The 22,633-nt window shown below is 40.1% G+C and overlaps 1 protein-coding gene across 11 annotated transcripts in view; it reads left to right on the forward strand.

Moving 5' to 3' along the window:
- LOC132824400 (nuclear factor 1 B-type-like) overlaps positions 1-22,633 on the forward strand; it is a 561,732-nt gene that overhangs the window by 359,727 nt on the left and 179,372 nt on the right. For 9 of the 11 annotated variants that reach the window (XM_060838926.1, XM_060838889.1, XM_060838908.1 and 6 more), the window contains 3 exons: positions 4,339-4,467; positions 7,203-7,390; positions 20,366-20,534. In XM_060838926.1, coding sequence (XP_060694909.1) covers positions 4,339-4,467; positions 7,203-7,390; positions 20,366-20,534 — 486 coding nt within the window. The remainder of the gene's footprint in view (positions 1-4,338; positions 4,468-7,202; positions 7,391-20,365; positions 20,535-22,633) is intronic. The other 2 variants (XM_060838869.1, XM_060838879.1) reach the window with 1 other exon arrangement.

The following is a 22,633-nucleotide window of genomic DNA, read 5'->3' on the forward strand; positions in this document are numbered from 1 at the left end:
TTCCATGTTATAAGAAAATTGTGTAATAACAGCACCATTTAAATTAACGGGGCTAGAATCGTGTTATAACCAATTCACTGGTTATTTAAAACTTTTCGCTTTAGAAACAGTGTCCCAAGTTTGTCAGTCATATTATAGCAAATTCATGTTGAAAGCAGAATGAACTTTATTTGATCGTGAGGAAAGACCCATCCAGTTAAAGAGCTAATACAGAGACTTCACCTGTCTTCCATCCACAGACCAAACTCTCATCATCTCCATTAAATGGCACCCAAAATATATAAGACCATAAGATATAAGAGCAGAGGTAGGGCATTCATCTCAATGAATTTGCCCCACAACCCAGTGAGACCATGGCTGATCTTGTAATCACCAACTCCACTTTCCTATCTTTCCCCTCTTGCCTATGATTCCCTTACTGATTAAAAATCTGTCTATCTTAGCCTTGAATATACTTAATGCCCCAGCTTTGCAAGTCACCTGTGGTAAAGAATCCCACTGATTCACTACCTTCTGAGAGAAGAAATTCCTCCTCACCACATTATTTAGAATGTTAGAATAATGAATAAATCAGAGTCTTAACGATGTTAAGTCATTCATAAATTATTTCCTGTTTATTATCAGGTAATTTTTTTATTTCTGCAAAAATTATCAGATGAAGTTTGAAAGTTCATGCTTACGTTGGTGTTCTTATACAATGTAATAAATTAATAGTTATTTTTAAAAATCCTGATAATAAGTCAGGTCAAGTGTCAACATTCTTTCAGATTGATCTGACATGTAAGTCATAGAGACCTACAGTACAGAAAAAGGGCATTTTGGTCCATAACATCTACCCGTATCAAAATCAGCCACCTAACTATTCTAATTCAATTTCCAGCACTTGCTATTTCAAGTGCATATCTAAATACTTCTTGTATGTTATGAGGGTTACTACATCTACCACTCTTACAGACAGTGAGTTCCAGATCCTTGGGCGAAAACGTTTTTCCTCATATCTCCTCTACACCTTTGCCCCTTACCTCAATTCTATGCCCTGTGGTCATTGATCCCAGCTTCAATGAGCAATGTTTTTTCCTATTTACCCTATGTCCCTTGGAATTTTATATATCTCAATCATGATTCCTCTTAAGCTCCTCTGCTCTAAAGAAAACAATCCCAGTCAGTCCAATCTCTCTTTATAACTGAAAGTCTCCAGCCCAGGCAGCATCCTAGTAAATCTCCTTTATGCCCACTCTAATTCTATCACATCCCTCCTAATGTAGATTTTAGAATTGTACACAATATCGTAGCTCTGGCCTAATCGACATCTTGTACCTCCCTGCTTGTAAATTCTGTGCCCTGATTAATAAAAGCAGGCATAAAATATGTGTTAGGCAAAAGTGAGGACTGCAGATGCTGGAAATCAGAGTCTAGAATAGAGTGGTGCTGGAAAAGCACAGCAGGTCAGGCAGCATCCGAGAAGCAGAAAGATCGACGTTTCAGGCAAAAGCCCTTCCTGATGAAAGGCTTTTGCCCGAAACGTTGATAAAATATGTGTTGTTAATTATTTTGATACCTGAAGGAACCAGTACACAATCACACCCAAAGTCCCTCTGCTCTTCAATTCTCCCCAGGGTCCTACCATTCATCATGTGTTCGACAGGTCAACTTTCTTACAGTCAAGTCAAAATCATTCAAACAAACCAGAAATAGCAAGGGCTCCAATACTGATCCATGGGGAATCCACCTGAACACAGACTTTCAATCAGAAAAATACTCGAATAATTACCCTCTGCCACCTGCCACTCAGCCAATTGTGGATCCAATTTCCCAAATTTCCTTTGATCCCATGTATTCTTACTTTTGCTATCAGCCTTCCAGTCAGGATCTTGTCAAAAGATTTGCTGAAGTCCAAGTAGACTACATGAAAAGTATTGTCATCTACAACACACCAGGTCACCTCTTTGAAAAAGTTGTTCAGAGATGACGTCCTCTTAACAAAGCCATACTGACTGTGCCTGATTTATCCCTGCCTCGCCAAATGCAGGTCACTGTGTCCCTCAAAATTGCTTGCAATAGTTTCTTCACCACTAAGCTTAGAATGACTGCCAGCAATTTCCTGGTTTATCCCTTTCTCCCTTCTTGAATAATGGTATCAAATTGGCTATCCTCCAGTACCTACACTTGACCAGACAAGAATCAAAAATTTTTGCAAATGTCCCTGCAATTTCCTGTCTTGTCTCACTCAACAGCATGGGAAATATTTCATCCAACCCTGGAGATTTGTCTTCTTTTAAGTCTTCCAGACCACCCAATCTCCTTTCTGCCTATAATTTGTTTATACGTATCACAAACCTTTTCCCTAATTTCTATACTGATATTGACTCTCCCACTAGTGAACACCAACCCAATGCATTTGTTTAGAACCCTGGCTCTACACAACGATTGCCACCGTGGTCCTTAATTATCCTAATCTTGCCTTGTTATTCTTTTACCCTTAATGTAACTGTAAAGCACCTTAGGATTTTCCTTTATTTTATCTGCCATTATCATTTCATATTCCCTTTTAGAATGCCTAATCTATTAAGTTTTCTGTGGTACATTCTGTATTCCTCTAGGGCTTCTGCAGCTTTGAGCATTAGTTTCTGCTGTATGTTCCTGTTATCCTTTTAATTCAATGCTTTATATCCCTTGATATTCAGGGTTCATGGCATTTATGGAACAAGATGGCTCTATACTCTATTATTTCCTTCATGAATGCATTCTAATCATGATACAGATTTGTTTGAAAGTATTTGCTCCCAATCCACTCTGAAAAAATCATATCTGATCTCATAAAATCAACCTTCCAGCAATTGAGAATTTTGATTTCAGGTCTATCTTTGTCCTTTCAAATGTGCCTTTCTTGATTTCAGGATGTGACATAATCTACTGTGTTGTATCTAACCCAATGGGAAGAGAGACTACAGTAATGCCTTATCTGATTCAAATTGAATATCAAGACTTTCACTTTCATATATTGTGCTTTCATATAATCTTCTCAAATCTTTTAATAAGTGCACTGAAAAGACAAGTGTATAAAGAGGCAGTTTGAATTTTATTTACTTAATGTACTCTACTTAGCTTCAATTTTCTAGTGAATCAATAAAACTAGTAAATCACCTAACTCTGCTGGTGACAAACTGCGTACTCCTTTATCACATCTTTGCAGTGCAATAATCCAATTTATGTACATTTTAGAATGAAATCCTAAGGCTTCATTTGTTTTTGCTTTGACAAGCCTCCTTGATGGCTGACCTTCCCATGTGGGCTTCCTCTAATTTTGAATACTTCTGATCACAATGGGAGAGGGAATGGAGGTGTTTCCCTCTAATGTATTTAAATTCATAGGATTCCTGCAGGAATAAACCAAGCAGGTCATTCGGCCCATCGATTCCACACCAACCTATCAAAGGGCATCCCACTCTGACCTTATCCCTGTAATCCTGCATTTCTCATGATTAATCCACCTAACCTGCACACTAGGTGGGCAATTTAACTTGTTAAGTGATTTAAGTGATTCACCAGTGAGTCTGTCAATCAGTTGACAAACTCAACTCAGAAGTGAATTCTGCAGGAGCATGACTCTTTGCCTTAGTGCAACCCATGGCTCACTAATAGCACCTTTACTCTGAATCAAATGTGAGATTGTAGGATCCATACATATTTCAGAGATAAACACTTCGTCCCAGCTGATACTCATTGTAGTACCAAGGGAATGCCACATTGGTGAAGGTGCAGTCTTTCAGATGAGTTGTTAAAATTTTGTTCCTAACTGTTCTCTCCAGAAACTACATAATATTCCATGGCATGCTTTTTTTTATTTAACCTAATTTTCTAATCAACCTGACACAAGACACAAACAATACAAGACTCTGAGGATTAGTTGGGAAGCGAATTTAAGAAGAATGGAGAACAGTCATATTACAGTGAGTTTCTGAAGTTATTGAATACATTTTTGAGACTTTTGAGGCTGTAAAGTGCCCAAACAGAAAATTTTGTGTTGTGTCTCAAGCTTGAATTGTGGTTTGTAGGACCCAGGCCTCCTGGCTCAGAAGTGTGGCACTATGAAATTTGATAAAACATATGCTTTTCCAAAATTCTCCAGGTCGAATGTTATTAACTGTTTTTCCCTTACTTTTTTTTTTGTTTCCACTTGAACAGAGGTGATTCATAAACAGTACAAGGTTGTGGGAATAGTGGATTCTCCTTAGACTAAGGCAGGATTTTCGGAGAAAATGCTTTTTTCTTAGGTGGTTCAATAATCTTGTATATAAGTATTTACTTGTTTTCATATTTATGTGTCTGACTTGGTAGAAATGGCATCTCCTACAATGAAGAAACATGAGAAACCAATGTATAGTGGGCCCACATCTCCGCAAGGTTCATCACCAAGATTGAGCACTTTCCCACCACATCACCACCCTGGCATCCCAGGACACAGCGGTAATTCACCTGATATTAAATATAAATAGAAACAAATTAGAAAATGCCGTTGTTGAGTAATTCTCTCATACACCTTTTAATAATGTCCACTGTTTTTGATCAGTACAGATTTTTGCTTTCAAAACAGAAACTGTTGGAAGAACTCAGTAAGTCTGGCAACACCTGTGGACAGAAAACAGAGTCAACCTTTTGATATAGTAACCCATCTTTAGAACTGATTCCAGCTAGGAAAAGGTAGTATATGTGCTGAGGATAGGGTAGGAGGAAGGAGAGAGTGGATAGGTGGCAATGAAGTCCAGAGAGACAGAACAACAGGCAGGCAAAGGGATTGATGATAGTATGCCAGTGAGAAAGAAAAGCTGATAATGGGGAAAATAAGTAAGCAGAAATAGGTTAGTTGTGCTGAACAGGAGTGTGCGCAGCTGTGCTGTCATGACAGGGCCTGGAGTTTATTGAGGTGAGCAAAGTACAAAGAAGCAAGTGTTCAGATTCTAAAATTATTGAATTTAACATTGAACAATGAAGGCTGCAAAGTTCCTTCGCAGAAAGTGAGACACTATGCTTCCAGCTTGTGCTAAGCTTTGCTGGAGCACTGTAATAAGCCTGAAACAGAAATGTTGGCCAGTGAAAACAGTGGTGTGTTGGCAAATGGAAGCTTGGTGGCACTATTATGGACAGAAAGTATGTGTTCCACAAAGCAGTCCTCCAGTTTGCATTTCATCTCTCTAAAGTCTGGGAGACCACATTGTGAGCAGTGAATACACAATACTAGGTTGAGTGAAGTGCAGCTAAATCACTGCATCACCTGGAAGGTGTGTCCGGAGCCTTGGATAGGGTAGAAGTAAACAGCCAAGTGTCACACCTTCAGCAATTGTATGAGAAGATGCCCTGGAAAGTGTGGGGAGGTATAGGAGTGGAGGAGTGGGTAAGGGTTAGCTCAGTTGGCTGATTCGCGGTGCAGAGTGACACCAAGACTGTAGGTTCAATTCCTGCACTGGCTGAGGTCACTATGAAGGTCCCTCCTTCTCAATGTTTCCCCTCATCTGATGTGTGGTGTTCCTCAGGTAAAGCTCAACACCAGTTGCCTCTGTGTGTGTGTCTTTCTTTCTCTCTCGCTCTCTGTCTTTTTAATATAAGAGAGCAGCCCTACAGTGCTCCAAGACTGTGATGGTTTTATTATGGGAGGCAATGGGCCTCATGGTATTATTGCTAGACTGTTAATCCAGAGATCCAGATAATATTCTGGGGTCCAGGATTCAAATCCTGCCATGGCAAATGGTGGAATTTGAATTCAATAAAAATCTGGAATTTAAAGACTAGCAATGAGCATGAACCTGTTTTCAATTAGTGGAAAATTTAATTTTCTTTACTAGTATCCTTTCGGGGAGAAAGCTGCTATCTATACCTGATCTAGTCCACATGTGACCCCAGACCCACAACAATGTGATTGACTCTTAATTGCCTCTGAGCAATTAGAGATGAACACCAAATGCTGAACTAGCTAGTGATGCACTCATCCTGTCGATTAATTAAAAAAATGAGCAGGGCGTCCCAGAGGAATGGGAGGGTAATATGTGTTTAGTAGCGGCATCTTGTTGGGGTTAGTGGAAATGTCAGCTAATAATTAGCGGCACGGTGGCACAGTGGTTAGCACTGCTGCCTCACAGCACCAGGGACCTGGGTTCAATTCCCACCTCAGGCGACTGACTGTGTGGAGTTTGCACGTTCTCCCCGTGTCTGCGTGGGTTTCCTCCGGGTGCTCCGGTTTCCTCCCACAGTCCAAAGATGTACGGGTCAGGTGAATTGGCCATGCTAAATTGCTCATAGTGTTAGGTAAGGGGTATATGTAGGGGTAGGGGTATGGGTGGGTTGCGCTTCGGCGGGTCGGTGTGGACTTGTTGGGCCGAAGGGCCTGTTTCCACACTGTAAGTAATCTAATCTAATCTAATCTTAGATCCAGATTTTTGCTTAATCTGTTCTGGAAGTTTCATTTCACCAATGATTATTCCATCTGATATCTATGACCAGTGTGCAGAGCACGGACAGTGCAGTGGCATTGTTCATTCAGCACTGGCAGTAGTCAGTATTCAGAGTTTGGTTGTCTTGGGATTCTATTAGAATACCAAATATCAGTGATTATTGTTCGTAAAAGTGTCTAGCATTCTTGTTTCCAAATAAAATTCTTGTCTTAAGGGCATAACTGTCTCAGTCTTGTATACTTAATCTGTGCTGATTTGTTTATTTTTCCCCAAAGTTTTAAATTATCTTCACCAGAGAAGTTCTCTGAAATAACTTTTATTTTAATCAACCTGTTCAGACACTTTATGATGTACCTTTGGAGCAGGTAGGACTTGAACCAGAATCTTCCTGCCCAGAGATCCATTACCACGACAACACAAGACCAAGGTGAATCAGATGAATAAATGTACTTCAGCTTCATCAGACAAAGGGAAATAATAAACAAAGGGAAATAACAAACCCAAAATAATAAATCCATTCAAATGATTACAAATGAAGGAGAGTGATTGGATGCCTAGACTTTGCTTGGTTAAAGCAATTATTGTGTTAATCAGATTGTACTCTTTTTGGTCAATATTCTGCTGAGAAGATAATGTTTGCACATAGATAGCTATTATATGAACTGAAAATATGAGCAGTATACCTGTTGAGACTAGCATTATCCCAAACTTTCAAAGGATAGCAACCTATTAATTCTTTGTCTTTTCAATTTCTAGTCATCTCAACAAGAAGCCCACCTCCTCCTTCACCTCTCCATTTTTCAGCACCCTCCATTCTCCCTCCTGCACCCAGTAGTTACTTCTCACACCCAACAATCAGATACCCACCACATCTTACCCCTCAGGACTCAGCAAAGAACTTTGTTCAACTCGGCTGTGGCCCGTCCAATCCACAAACAAGCCAGGTTAGTCACCCATTGCTGAATATTTTATGGTTTGAATTTACAAAGGAAAAGCTGTTATTTTTACACAAATTGTGTTGAAAATCCAGGTTACTGAATTATATTTGTTTCTTGATAACATCTAGATCTTAAAAATGGAAATTGACTGTAAAGCAGAAAGCTACATACTAAGAAGACAGTTCCTGTTTTGCATCCCTTTACCCTTTCTAAGTGCATGGAATGTATTGTTCATCTGAGGGGTTTTTATAGTTGGTCAGAAGAGAGGTGATCTAAGTCAGTAGCCTTTAGAAACAATTGACAAATTAATGCATGTGATTGCTGGCTTTGGCATTGGTGTAATTGTTGGCTGCACTAACATGACTGCATTGTTTCATGAAATCAATAGCACAAATCACTGTGAGAAGCAGTAATCCAGTGCGGTGAAGAATAAATGAGTAGTGGTCCAATGCAGTGTCATGTGGCACCTGCTCTGAGGAGTACAGGTTATAGAGATCCTTAAACCTTTTGGATAATGCTAATGTGAACTCTGGCATTTATGTGTGATAAAATGACAAAGACACGCCTGGTAATTCAGTGACCCATGTTCTGATGTTTTGCTCTGTTTAACCTTATGGTAATTGTATCTTTCTATGCTTTTGCAACAACACTAACAATATCCATTCATATCTCACTTCTAATATAACAACATTCTAAGATGCTTCTTGTTAGGAAACTTTGCCTGAATATGATTTGAACTTTATCCTCTTAAACTATAACATCATGATGCAGTTCAATCCATTTTGTTTCCGTGTCAGGTTAAATAAACCTTTTTTATCTACTCTATGAATCCTATTATTATGAAAATACACTTTGCCCCAATCTTTTGATGTGAAGATCTGAATCTCCATTAACAAACTCCTCCTCAGTCTCACCCCATTTTTATTCAGCAATTATAATGTTTGGCTTGCAGTCCACACTTGACTCATCTCATGCTTGAAATTGCTGCTCTTAGTCAAGAAGCATTCTATGCTGGCTCACTGCTCCTCCACACCTCTCTGCATAGTATCACTGCTGCTCCATTTCTCACCACACTCGATTACTACATATCTGCTCCAGACCACGCTGGATCACTGCTCCTCCACATTACATTGCAATGGACCACTGCTCATTTATTCCTCACCACGCAGGATCACTGCTCCTCCATGCCTCACTACACTGGGTAAAGTCGTATCCACAGCAATTTACAATGGATCACTGCACCTCTATACCTCACTCCACTGGATCACTACACTTGTACATCACACCACACTTGTCTTGTGGTCCTTCATATTGGATCTCCAATCTTCCACACAACACTACTGGACCATGGTTCATTTCACTGATCCCATTGGATTACTCCAAACTTGTTGGTTTGCATAGGATCACTACTTTTCTGCATTATCTGCAGTTTCTGTTTCATTCCCTATTCCTCATCCTTCCTATTGTGGTTTCTGTTTCTATCCAATCAGCTTCCCCTCCCCTTTTGGTCCTCTAAGTTCTATCTTTTATCCATTTTTCAAAGGCACCATTTAAGCTATAATGATTGTAAATTGTTCAGCCCCCCCCTTGTAAATCTAACTTACTTTTTCTGTCACTTACTTCTCCACAGTACCATTTAAATGACCAGTGATAAAGCCTTCAGCCCATAGTGCTTGAACACCTAGCCTAGACAGCAATGCCCACATCCAGTAAACATATTTAGAAGTAAAAGTTCTCATTTCTGGATTTTATAATGTTAAATTATTTGACGTTAATAGAGTCTTGGCCATAGAGTCATACAGCACTGAAATAGACCCTTCGGTCTAAAGAAGATTGCTGTTTATCTTGATGCTATCAAGGTTGCCAAAATCTAAGCTCATTTCTAGTTCCTAATTTAAGAAGATTTATTTCTATTTTTAAGTTGCAATATTGAACAAGGTTATTTCTCACTTGTTATGATGCTTGTACTGTGTAACATGAGAATTTCTGATTCTGTCCATTGTAATGAAATATTGAAATACCCGAAATACAAATGAAATTGGGAAGAAGGAGAGGAGTGCAGTTTTTTTTTCATGCAAAGAATAATAAAATTCCAGAATAAGGAAGAGCATAGAAGTAGATAGCTTAATGTGAACTCAGGCAAGAGAGAGATAAGATAGGAAGCTATGTGGGTAAGGTTGTTCTGTAATGAGCAATGGACTTGTTTCAATTGAATAGTCTCTTCCCACTTTGGATGTTTCTTGTGTCCTTTGTGCAAAAATATATGTGTTTGTATGAAGTCATTTATTATGATGTAATTCCACATATGGATATTTTATAATTTACACACAGCCTGAAACAGTTATTATAAAGAATATTTTCGAGCAGAATGATTTCTTATTTAAACATTAAACTTTGCTTCTTACACCAGAAAACTAGGTAAAAGATTCCATCTAACCAGTTAGAATACCTTAAGGCACTGGCCATTATCAGTCTGGTAAGAGTTAAATAGTTGTTAAATCAATTCCATGTTAGTTTATAACATGTAATCAGACCAAATGACAGGAGGAAATTGTAAAGGATGAGTTAAATATTTCCAATTGTTCAATGGCAGTTTGCCATTAAATTCTCTGCTAATCCTAACGTTTATTTATTTTCTATAAAACTTTATTAAGATATTTCATAATAAAAAGTCTAAATTAAGTCACTCTGTACAAAGGGGAGCCTGAAACTAGGTGGAATTACATTTTTGAAGGAAACGAAGGAAAACAGATGAAGGTCACAGAGTAGGTTTCATTTCGTAACTCTCAAATTCCAAGTGATAAAACCAGAAAAGTGAAATGGTTGATCATCCAGTTTTGCAGATGAATAGATCATATGTTATAGGAGCTTCGAATAATTCCACAGAAGAGGAAAATGGTAATTGAGTGAAATGGGGAAAAGTTTAAATAGCTACTTAATTTTCAATATATGCAGTCTACAAAGCTAGATATACCCTAAACAGCATTTGCAACTTATTCGTAAAAAATAATTTGGAGATCAGTCCATTTGAAAAAATGGCATATGAATTCTGGAACCCCATGAATGACTTCATATGCCTGACAGGTATAAGTCAGTCTGCTTGAAGCTGTCATGCAAGGGCTGCTGAAGTTCAGTGCCATGGTTGCAACATGCTTGCACATTGTTGTGACTCATTAATATTTATCATAACCCTGTCCTCTTAAGCAATAACTGGAGTAGCTAGTTATATCTCCATTTCAATTTTGCTCAATATAGATCCATATTGATTTTATATCTTCAGAATTACTGACTCACTGATCAATGGAAACAGTTTCTTATATTATTTCTTGTAGCAAAATACTTAATTTTTATTTCCTTAGAGTGTCAGAGGCTGTGGGGTGACCTGATGGAAGTATATAAAATTATGAGGAGCATGGATATGATAGGCAGAGTCTTTCTCCCAGCATGGAATTGTCAAATACTAGGGCCATAGGTTTATGTTGAGGGAGGAAATGTTTGAATGATATGTGCCAGGAAATTCTTTTATGGAGACAGTAGTCAGTGCCAGGAATGTGCTGCCAGGGCAAATAGTAGAACCAGATATGATAGCAAAATTTAAGAGGCATTTTGAAAGACAAATGAACAAGCAGCGAATATAGGGATACAAATAGGTAGATAGGATTAGAGTAGCATTGGGGTTGGTACAGGCATGGTAAGCTGAAAGGCCTGTTCCTATGCTGTACTGTGTTCTAATTTATGTACACCACAGAGCTGTTTGTTCGAGTCTTGAGCCAACCATCCAACCCAACCTTTGGGTCCGCTATGTGGATGACACCTTTGTCATCACTAAAAGAAACAAATTATAGGAAACCTTCAAGACCATCAGTAATACCCTTTCTGGCATAAAATTCACTAAAGAGGAGGAAAGCAACAACAAACTGGCATTCATAGATGTCGTAGTAAAGCAAGCAGCCAATAGTGAACTTGAAACCAGCATCTACAAGAAAACAACACATACTGACCAAATACTGAACTCAGAAACAATCATAGCTGAAAATGTGTTGCTGGAAAAGCGCAGCAGGTCAGGCAACATCCAAGGAACAGGAAATTTGACGTTTCGGGCATTAGCCCTTCATCAGGAATCTACAGAAGCAATCATCCCAACACCCATAAACGAAGCTGCATTAGAACATTATTTCAATGAGCCATCACACATGCCACTATGCAGAGCGAAGGAAAATCACCAATAAAGTGTATTCAAAAAGAACGGCTACCCATTGAACACAGTCTGCCAATTTCTCAGCAACAAACCCCAGCAACCAGACAACACACGTCCAGAAACCTGAGCTACTCTCCCCTACATCAAAGACATCTCAGAAATGACTGCCAGACTACTCCGATGTCTTGGCATCATGGTAGCCCACAAACCCACCAATAACTAAAACAGCAGCTAATGATCTTGAAAGATCCTATACAGAAAAAAAGCAAAACTAATGTCATTTACAAAATACCTTGCAAGAACTGTAACAAACTCTACATTTGACAAACAGGCAGAAAACTACCGACCAGGATACATGAACATCAACTAGCCAGAAAAAGACATGACCCACTCTCACTAATATCCTTACGTACAGATGAGGAAGGACACCACTTCGACTAGGACAACTCATCCATCCTGGGACAAGCCAAACAGAGACACACATGAGAATTCCTAGGAGCATGGCATTCCAACCGGAACTCTATCAACAAATACATTGACATGGATCCCATTTACCACCCCCTGAGAAAAGGAACAAAAATGACATCACCGGCCCAAAGAAACCTAACTACATAAATAGCAGGCTATGCCCACCAGTGCTTCATCCTGATGATGGAGGCTCACTGATGATGTTACCTAGTATGGTGACAAAATGTCTGAAAATGAACCTTCCAGCTCAGCGAACAAGCCTACATTCAAAATCACACATTTCTGAATTCATTAAGTTTCTATTTAACTACTATCAAACGGTTTCTTTGCTGTGGACTATTGAAACAATACGATTAATCCTTTCCAAATCTGCCAACATGAACTCTTGTCAAATCTGAGAAGCTAAACTTTGTCAGTTCTAAGAACCTGGAGATTTTTAATACAATTCTAGTTTGAAAGATTCTACCTCTTTAGTAATTTGATAGTTTGTTTTATTTATTCATCTTTGGTCAGTGAACAAACTAAACCCTTCTGCTGAGATGACATATTACCTGAAATCCTTATAAGAAAGAAACTCAACTTGCTTTTGAACTCAACTCTGGTGTCTTATAGGATCATAGATTTTTACAGTATTGAAGGAGGCCATTTGACCATGTCTGTACCACCTCCCAAAAGGGCTACACTTTCTAGGTCTGACTTTCTAGCCCTATCTCTTTAGCTCTCTAAATTAATCAATTTCAGATACTTATGCAGCTCTCTTTTGAAACCTTCCCCGGAATTCACCTCCACCACTCTTCTGGATAGCACATTCCAAATTCTTAAAAACTTTCTGGGTGAAGAGTTTTCTCCTCATCTCACTCCCAGCTGTCTTGCTGACAATCTTGAAATTGTGACCCCTTGTTACTGCCATGCCAACTAGTGGAAACAGGAAACCCTTCTGTACCATGTCACAATTGTTCATAATCTAGAACACCTCATTAATCTTCTCTACTTCAAGAAGAATAAGTCCAATTTCTCTAATTGTTCCTTGTATCAAAATTCCCTCATTCCTGGTATCATTCTAGTAAACCTGCTTTGAAATCTCTCCACAGCTTTAACATTTTTTTAAAAAATAAATTGCTCAGAACTGAATACAATACTCCAAATGTGGTAAGACCAATAGTTTGTAGAAGTGTTGTTTTTACACTCCTGTTATAAACTCAAGAATCTGATAAGCCTTCATAACAACTGTTTTAACTTGCCTGGCTACCTTTACAGAATCATGCATATGAACCCTGAGTCCCTCTGCTTCTGCACGTCTCTCAGATTTGTACGACTGAGCCTGTATTGTCTCTCTATGTTTCTTCTACCAAAATTACCTCACATTTCTCTGCAGTAGAATTTATCTGCTGGGAGTCTACCCATTTGGCCACTTGCCAATGTCTCTCTGAAGATGCTTAATGCCATCTTCACAATTCACTATTCTCTCTATAAGTATCATCTGCAAATCAAGAGATTTCGCCCTCTTGTAACCCCGGTCCTGGATATTTCTGAACTGAAACAAAGCTAATAACCTTATATGTTCACCCCATCTGCTATAAATCCAGCAGTATAAATATCTTTCCATTAGCATCACACGGGTGTACTCAACTCCTTTCTCACAAGTGCTGCAAATTATACTCCAATCTGGGAAGACTCTGATCTTGTTCTTTTTAAGAAAAGAAGTAATCATAATCCATCTGCTTGTAATGCCAAATTCTAAAAATTATATTAAGGTAGATCCATTACTCAGCTTTCATCATATTATCCTTTATGTATTGTATTATATTTTTAATCATAAAATCATAGAATTGTTGACAGGCCATTGGATCTTTCATACCACTGCCAACTCTCACCAAGAATGGTTTAGCTAGTTGCACATTCCTTTCTGGCACAAATTGTCTCCCTTCATGTGTTTATCTGATTCCCTTTGATGCCCACATTTCATACAATGTTCATCACACCACCACCGTATTTCCTGCTCCTATGTAAAAAGGAGTTTTTCTTTGTCACCCTTCAGTTTGAGGCCAGTTTTCTGAAAATCCAATTGCGTTGCATTTTGGCCTGAAGAAGGAGATGTGCTTTTTAATTCACAGATTGATATCTCAACTAACATTCAGCATAAAAACAAATCCTAATCAAAAATTCAGTGTTGGGAATGGCAAAAAAGTTTTCAAATCATCATAAAGCTCTGAAATGAAGTGAAGAAATGGTGTGGCATGTTATACCGAGCCATGGAAAAAATCTGAAGCCATCGATCCTATACTATTCCATTTTCACCTATTCCTCTGCCTTCCCTCTATAGCCTTGATCCCTTACTAATCAAGAACCTATCTATCTTTATCTAAAATATACTCAATGACTTGGTCTCCACAGCCCTCTGCAGAAGAGTCACCACCCTCGAGCGAAGAAATTCTTCCTCATCTTAGTTCAAAAGGGTAATCCCTTTACCCCAGTTTATCCCTTTACAACTTGTGGAAACATCTTCTCCACATATGGAACATAGAACATTACAGCGCAGTACAGGCCCTTCATCCTTCGATGTTGGACTGACCTGTGGAACCAATCTGAAGCCATTTATCCTATATTATTCCATTTTCAGCCATATATTTAGCAATGATCATTTAAATGCCCTTAAAGTTGGTGAATCTACTACTGTTGCAGGCAGTGTGTTCCATGCCCCTACTATTCTCTGAGCAAAGAAACTACCTCTGAAAGCTATCCTATGTCTATCACCCCTCAATTTAAAGCTATGTCCCCTCGTGCTAGCCATTACCATCTGAGGAAAAAGGCTCTCACTGCCCACCCTATCTAACCCCTGATTATCTTATATGTCTCAATTAAGTCACTTCTCAGTCTTCTTCTCTGTAATGAAAATAGCCCCAAGTCCTTCAGTCTTTCCTCATAAGACATTCCATCCATACTAGGAAACATCCTAGTAGATCTCCTCTGAACTATTTCCAAAGCTTCTACATCCTTCCGATAATGCACTGACCAGAACTGTACACAGTACTCCAAGTGTGGCCATGCAAGAGTTTTGTACAGCTGTAGCATGACTTTGTGGCTCTGAAACTCAATCCCTCTACCAATAAAAGCTAACACACCATATGCCTCCTTAACAACCCTATCAACCTGGGTGGCAACTTTCAGGGATCAATGTACATGGACACCAAGGACTCTCTGCTCATCTACATTACCAAGAATCTTACAATTAGCCCATTACTCTTTATTCCTGTTGCTCCTTCCAAAGTGAATCACCTCACTCTTTTCCATATTAAACCCCATTTGCCAACTCTCAGCCTAGATCTGCAGCTTATCTATGTTCGTCCGTAACCTGCAATATCCATCAGCACTATCACAACTCCACCGACTTTAGTGTTCTGCAAATGTACTAACCCATCCTTCTACGCTCTCATTCAGGTCATTTACAAAAATGACAAACAGCAGTGGACCCAAAATAGATCCTTGCAGTACACCACTAGTAACTGAACTCTATGATGAACATTTTTTCATCAACCACCACCCCTTGTCTTCTTTCAGCGAGCCAATTTCTGATCCAAACTGCTGAATTACCCTCAATCCCATGCCTCCCTATTTTGTGCAATAGCCTACTATGGGGAACCTTATCAAATGCCTCACTGAAATCTATATACACCACATCAACTGCTTGGTCACCATCTCAAAGAACTCAATAAGGTGTGTCAGATATGACATACCCTTCACAAAACCATGTTGACTATCCCTAATCAACTGATTCTTCTTTAGATGATTGTAATCCAATTTCTTGTAAACTTTTCCAACACTTTACCCACAACCAAAGTAAGGCTATAATTGTTATGGTTGTCTCTACTCCCCTTCTTGAACAAGGGGACATTTGCTATCCTTCAGTCTTCTGACTTTATTCCTGTAGACAATGACGACATAAAGATCAAAGCCAAAGGCGCTGCATTCTCCTGCCTGACTTCAGAGACAATCCTAGGATAAATCCCATCTGCCCCAGGGGATTTTCACACTTTCCAGAATTGCTAACACCTCCTCCTAGTGAATCTCAATCCCATCTAGTCGAGGAGCCTGTATCTCAGTATTCTCCTCAACAACATTGTCTTTTTCCAATGTGATGCTTACAAAATATAATCATTTAGTGCTTTCCCTATCTCCTTGGACTGCACACACAACTTCCCACTACTGTAATGGGCGGCACGGTAGCACAGTGGTTAGCACTGCTGCCTCACAGAGACCCGGGTTCAATTCCCACCTCAGGCAACTGACTGTGTGGAGTTTGCATGTTCTCCCCGTGCCTGCGTGGGTTTCCTCCAGGTGCTCTGGTTTCCTCCCACAGTCCAAAAATGTGCAGGTTAGGTGAATTGGCCATGCTAAATTGCCTGTAGTGTTAGGTGAAGGGGTAAATGTAGGCGAATGGGTCTGGGTGGGTTGCAGGTCGATGTGGACTTGTTGGGCCGAAGGGCCTGTTTCCACACTAAGTAATCTAATCTATTTTTGACTGGCCCTAATGTTTCTCCAGTCATTCTTTTATTCCTGATATACCTATAGAAAACTTTAGGGATTTTCTTGATCCTATCTGCCAATGACCTTTCATGTGTCCTCCTGGCTCTTAGCTCTCTCTTTTGGTTTTTCCTGGCTAACTTGAAACTCTCAAGTACCCTAACTGAGCCTTCACATCTCATCCTAACATAAGCCTTCTTCTTTCTTTTAACAAGAGATTTAACTTCTTTCGCTCGACCACTTCCTCCCTACCTGACAGGTACATACTTATCAAGGACTTGCAGTGGCTGTTGCTTGAAAAAGCTCCACATTTCAATTGTGCACATCCCTGCAGTTTCCTTCCCCATCCCATGCATCCTAAATCATGCCTAATCACATCATAATTGGCTTTCCCGCAGCAATAATTCTTGCTCTGTAGTGTATACCTTCCCTTTCTATCACTAAAGTAAGCATAACTGAATTATGGCCACTATCACTAAAGTGATCACCAATCTCCAAATCTAACATCTGGCCAGATTCATTGCTCAGCACCAAATCCAACATGGACTTGCCCCTTGTTGGCTTGTCCACATACTGTGTCAGGAAGTCCTCTTGAACACATCAAAATTACTCAAACTATAGCATTTCCAGTCAATATTAGGAACGTTAAAGAACCCCATAACAACTACCCTGTTACTCTCACTCCTATCCAGAATCATCTTTGCTATCCTTTCCTCTACATCCCTGGAATTGTTTGGAAGCCTGTAGTAAACTCCCAACAAGGGGTAGAAAATGCCATCCCGTATTCCCAATTCCTCCGCCTCCACCATATCTGCTCCCAGGAGGACCAGTTCCACTATAGAACACACCAGATGGCCTCCTTCTTTAGAGACCGCAATTTCCCTTCCCATGTGGTTAAAGATGCCCTCCAACGCATCTCATCCACATCCTGCACCTCCGCCCTCAGACCCCACCCCTCCAACCATAACAAGGACAATGCCCCTGGTACTCACCTTCCACCCTACAAACCTTCGCATAAACCAAATTATCCGCCAACATTTCCGCCACCTCCAAAAAGACCCCACCACCAGAGATATATTTCCCTCCCCACCCCTTTCCACCTTCCGCAAAGACCGTTCCCTCCGTGAATACCTGGTCAGGTCCATGCCCCCCCTACAACCCACCCTCCCATCCTGGCACTTTCCCCTTCCACCGCAGGAACTGTAAAACCTGTGCCCTCACCCCCTCCCTCATCTCTATCCAAGGCCCTAAAGGAGCCTTCCACATCCATCAAAGTTTTACCTGCACATCCATTAATATCATTTATTGTATCCATTGCTCCCGGTGCAGTCTCCTCTACATTGGGGAGACTGGGCGCATCCTAGCAGAGCGCTTTAGGGAACATCTGCGGGACACCCGCACCAATCAAACACACCACCCCGTGGCCCAACATTTCAACTCCCCCTTCCACTCTGCCGAGGACATGGAGGTCCTGGGCCTGCTTCACCGCTCTGTCACCACCAGACGCCTGGAGGAAGAATGCCTCATCTGCCGCCTTGGAACACTTCAACCCCAGGGCATCGATGTGGACTTCAACAGTTTCCTCATTTCCCCTTCCCCCACCTCACCCTAGTTCCAAACTTCCAGCTCAGCACTGTCCCATGACTTGTCCGGACTTGTCCTACCTGCCTAGCTCCTTTTCTCCCTATCCACTCCACCCTCTCCTCCCTGACCTATCACCTCCATCCCCTCCCCCACTCACCCATTGTACTCTATGCTACTTTCTCCCCACCCCCACCCTCCTCTAGCTTATCTCTCCACGCTTCAGGCTCTCTGCCTTTATTCCTGATGAAGGTCTTTTGCCCAAAACGTCAATTTCGCTGCACTTTGGATGCTGCCTGAACTGCTGTGCTCTTCTAGCACTACTAATCCAGAACCTGGGAGGCAACACACCATGCATGAGTCTCTCTCTCCCACAGAACATCCTATCTGTCCCCTAACTATGGAGTCCCCAATGTCCAATGCTCTGCTTCTCTCCACCCTTCCCTTCTGAGTAACAAGGACAGACTCTGTGCCAGAGACCTGCACCCCATAGCTTATGCCTGGTAAGTCCTCCCCCCACAACAGTATCCAAAACAGTATACTTGTTATTGAGGCGAATGGCCATAGGGTTTCCCTGCACTGCCTGTCGGTTCCCTTTCTGTCCACTGACAGTACCCCATCTGCCTCTTTCTTGCACCTGAGTTGTGACTATCTCCCTGTAACTCGTCTCATAAATCCCCTCCGACTCCTAAATGATTTGAAGTTCATCCAGCTCCAACTCCAGTTCCTTAATGCAGTTTTCGAGGAGCTAGATTTGGTTGCAGTTTCTACAGAGGAGGTCAGCTGAGATACTCATCATAACCCTTACCTCCCACATTCTGCAGGAGGAACATTCACCTGCCCTAAACACCATTCCCATTATTCTAAATTCCCCAAAAGAGCGTCGAAAAATAGTAAATTAAAAAAACTGGTTAACTTACTAATCTGGTGGACAGAAGTTTTTTTTATTAAAGGAGGAGGATGGGTGGGAGACACTACGTAAGTAGTGTTTCAGGTAACACAATCACCCAAATATATTACTTCACTTACTCAACAGTCCTGTGTCCGCTCATGCTCAGGGTGTGCTCCGCCTACTCACGCTCCAGAATTTCCTGTTGCTGAAACAAAAGTGGAGGGCCCCGATGCTCAAGAGAAGTTTTAAAATCAGTGTTTCACCTTCCCGTCAGCCCCCCGTTCGACACACTCGCTCTCCCTGCTGCTGAAACAAAAACGGAAGGCCCTGACGCTCAAGATAAGTTTTTATATCAGGTAATTTGCCTTCCCATCAGCCCCCTGGTTGACAATCCTGCTTTTCCTGCTGATAAAACAAAAACTTTTAAGGAGATTCACAAACCACACAGACATTATGAAAATATCTTCTATTTATTGAGACTCATGTAAGGTAGTTTGGAAACCAAATGGTGTTTACACAAAATGTCATCAAAGAAGCAGCGAGGTTTAAAAAGTGAAGAGCTGGAAGGAATCTTGGAAGTTATACAGAGTGAATCCAGTCGAGCCAATCATATCAGTAATCGACAATGAATCCTGAGAAACCATGGGACTGGACTTTCTTTGGTAATCTCTTTCAGCATCCAAGAAAGCCCCATTTGCACATCTCTAAAGCTTATTTTTACTGTACATTCACTGTTCTATGCTAAAATTTGTTTTAATTTTTCTTTGCACCGTTAGACTATCTGGACCTTGGCAAAAGGAATATATTTGAATAGTGCCATTTGATGGTGCATCTGCCACTTGGTTATTAAGATATTTATATAATACATTCATGCACTCTGGGCAAGAGACACTTCACTACCCCAGCAGATGACTTGTATGTAATTTGTACCTTCTAAAAAACATCATTTTGTAGCAACACGTGCTTTCTTCATTATTTTTTCAAATGATGGCCAGCCAACAATTCCCAAGTCTTGACGAGTGAATATCAGAACTGTGTGAGGTAGAAAAGTAACAACAAGTAAGGGGAGGCCAAAGATAGTCAAAGAGTTAGGCTTTTTTCAAGGAAGCTTCTGAAAGACGCTTTCAGGTAAGACAGGGCTTGGTGATTGAATGAAAGTGTTACACAGCTAACAGAAAACATATTGTTACCTGAATTTGAAACATTACACATGCATTTTAATTGCTGCAATTGAAAAACAATACTTTTGCCTTTATACCTGCTGTGCAAAAGAAATGTGCTACTATTTTGTGATACTGTATTCCTGTGCTTCTTTTCACAGCCCAACAGTAGTGGTCAAGTAGTGGGCAAAGTGCCTGGTCATTTTACTTCAGTACTGGCTCCCTCACCTCATCATGGCATGTCCAGACCAGTGACACTTGCCATGTCTTCAGACTCTAAACCGATCACTACATCAAGCGAAGGTGAGGCAACATCATCTTCATCATCCAGTAAGTACCGTTAAAATAGATGCAGTGTTATCCCTGTAATTATATCACTCCCTCGCCACCTCTTGATGAAAGACCAAAGTTCACACTCCTGAGGTAAACAGAATAATATTCGTAAAACTATTTCTCTGAATTGAATACATTTTGTTGTACATATTTTCTTTTGGTTTCTGTGGCTGTCTCAATTATTTTCCTTATTAAAACCAAACCTAATTCGAAGCAAACACTAAAAGAGGCAAGAATTTACGAGTCAATTTGATCATCATGACTAATTACTGTGAACCAGAGATGGATTTCAAAAAGGGCTACTTATTTGACTATTAACTTTTTGATCCTTTCTAAACAAGAGACAATGTTGGATAAATTATACCTAAACTCTTGATTTTACAGTTTTAATAAATTATTGCAGCAAATTTGACTTGTGACAGCTGCAAACAACAATTTAAAACAATATTTTGAGTTTTGATTGATCACAGCAAATTTCAGGACAGCGCTCTCAGACAGTGTTAATGATGAAAATCAGATGTGTTGGAACGTGCTGAGTTTGGCCATCTCTTTCCCAAGAGCTGTGTTAAACTGCCATGGTATGTTTTGTATCTCTTTCCCTGGGTGAAGTTAACAAAGGCTTGCTAATGTGTTTCGTGGGAGACTGTCAGCAATGAAATAGGAGAACAATGTCTTCTTTACAGAAAACTTCTAGACAGCTGCGACTTATGTACTAATTGATTTGCTGTGCCTTTACAGCTTCTCAGCTGTTCAGACCCGTGTCTGGTCACATGTAAACTACAGGTAGTGCTCTGTGCCCAAGAATTAACGGTGAGCGTGCATCGAGTGCTATTGTTGTATTTTTTTTTGTTTTTAAAGCTCTGCACTTTGGCTGTGAGCTTCCATTAGGCAATTCTACTGAGTGTGTTGAAATTAGTACTATGAATATATATAAGAGGTTTTCTGATTTAAATTCAGTAAAAACATACATTTCTTGCAAGACAGGGGCTTGTAATTTATGCAGATTTCTTTCCTTTCTGAAGGGAGATTGTATAAAAGTAGCAATGACTGCTGCAGCAAATTTACCCAGTGACTATTTAAGCAGTGCAGATGAACAAAAGCCCAGATCAATCCCATCTGAGTTCAGAAAACAACAAATGCTGGAGATCACAATGGGTCTAGATAACTGTGGAGTCAAAACATGAGCTTGCTCTCTCTCCATGGATGCTGCCTGGCCCACTATGATCTCTAGCATTTGTTGTTTTCAGTACAGAGTCCAGCATCTGCAGTAATTTTCTCCCATCTGAGTTCAATTAATTGTTCATACAGTGGTGCATTGGAGGCTTTCCAATTGACCTCAGAGTTCTTGGATGGGGAGATAAGTATTAACCATGACATCTCCTCATCAATGCTATGCAATGACAACTGCAGTAAGTATGGATGTGGGTGAAGACAAGGAACTCGCTGTGATGCTCCCTATAGTTGAACAGTCTGCCAACGTTTCACTGTCAACATTTCATCATTAGCTACTTGAGCCATCAAATCATACAGCACTTGACAAAGGTCCTGTGGATATGTGGACAGTGCTTGAGGAAGGAAGCAAGGTGTCAGAAAAATAAGAGACAACGTATAAACATAAGAAGTAGTAGCAGGAATGGACAATTCAGCCTCTTGAGCCTTCAGATCAATACTAATTTGAAATAAAATAAAGTTTTAGGTGTCTTTTTTAGACTTCAATGAAAAACGAAACTTTCATTTAACCAAAAACATTGCAAAGTTTAATTTCATTTTAACTGCAACATTTATTTCAAGTGCATAACCTCTTCTGAAAGCAAATATTTAACTCATAATCCCACTTCAAAGAAACTGTAACTACTTGACAAATTTACTATCATTGGTAAAAGCTAATTATTGCAGGTGTATTTAAAAATTGCTTTAAAGTTCATTCAATCCTTTGATAACGTTTGTTAATATGACCCTTTTTTTCATCTGTATGTGGGGTCACACTACCACCTCTTAAAATTTGATCAAGATGTAGAAGTGTTGATAAGTTCAGTTGAAATTAGAAAGCTAGATGAGATTCAGAAATAAAAATTAAACAAGGAGGACATACATGA

This window comes from Hemiscyllium ocellatum, chromosome 2 (genome assembly GCF_020745735.1).
Source record: "Hemiscyllium ocellatum isolate sHemOce1 chromosome 2, sHemOce1.pat.X.cur, whole genome shotgun sequence".
Taxonomy (NCBI): Eukaryota; Metazoa; Chordata; class Chondrichthyes; order Orectolobiformes; family Hemiscylliidae; genus Hemiscyllium; species Hemiscyllium ocellatum.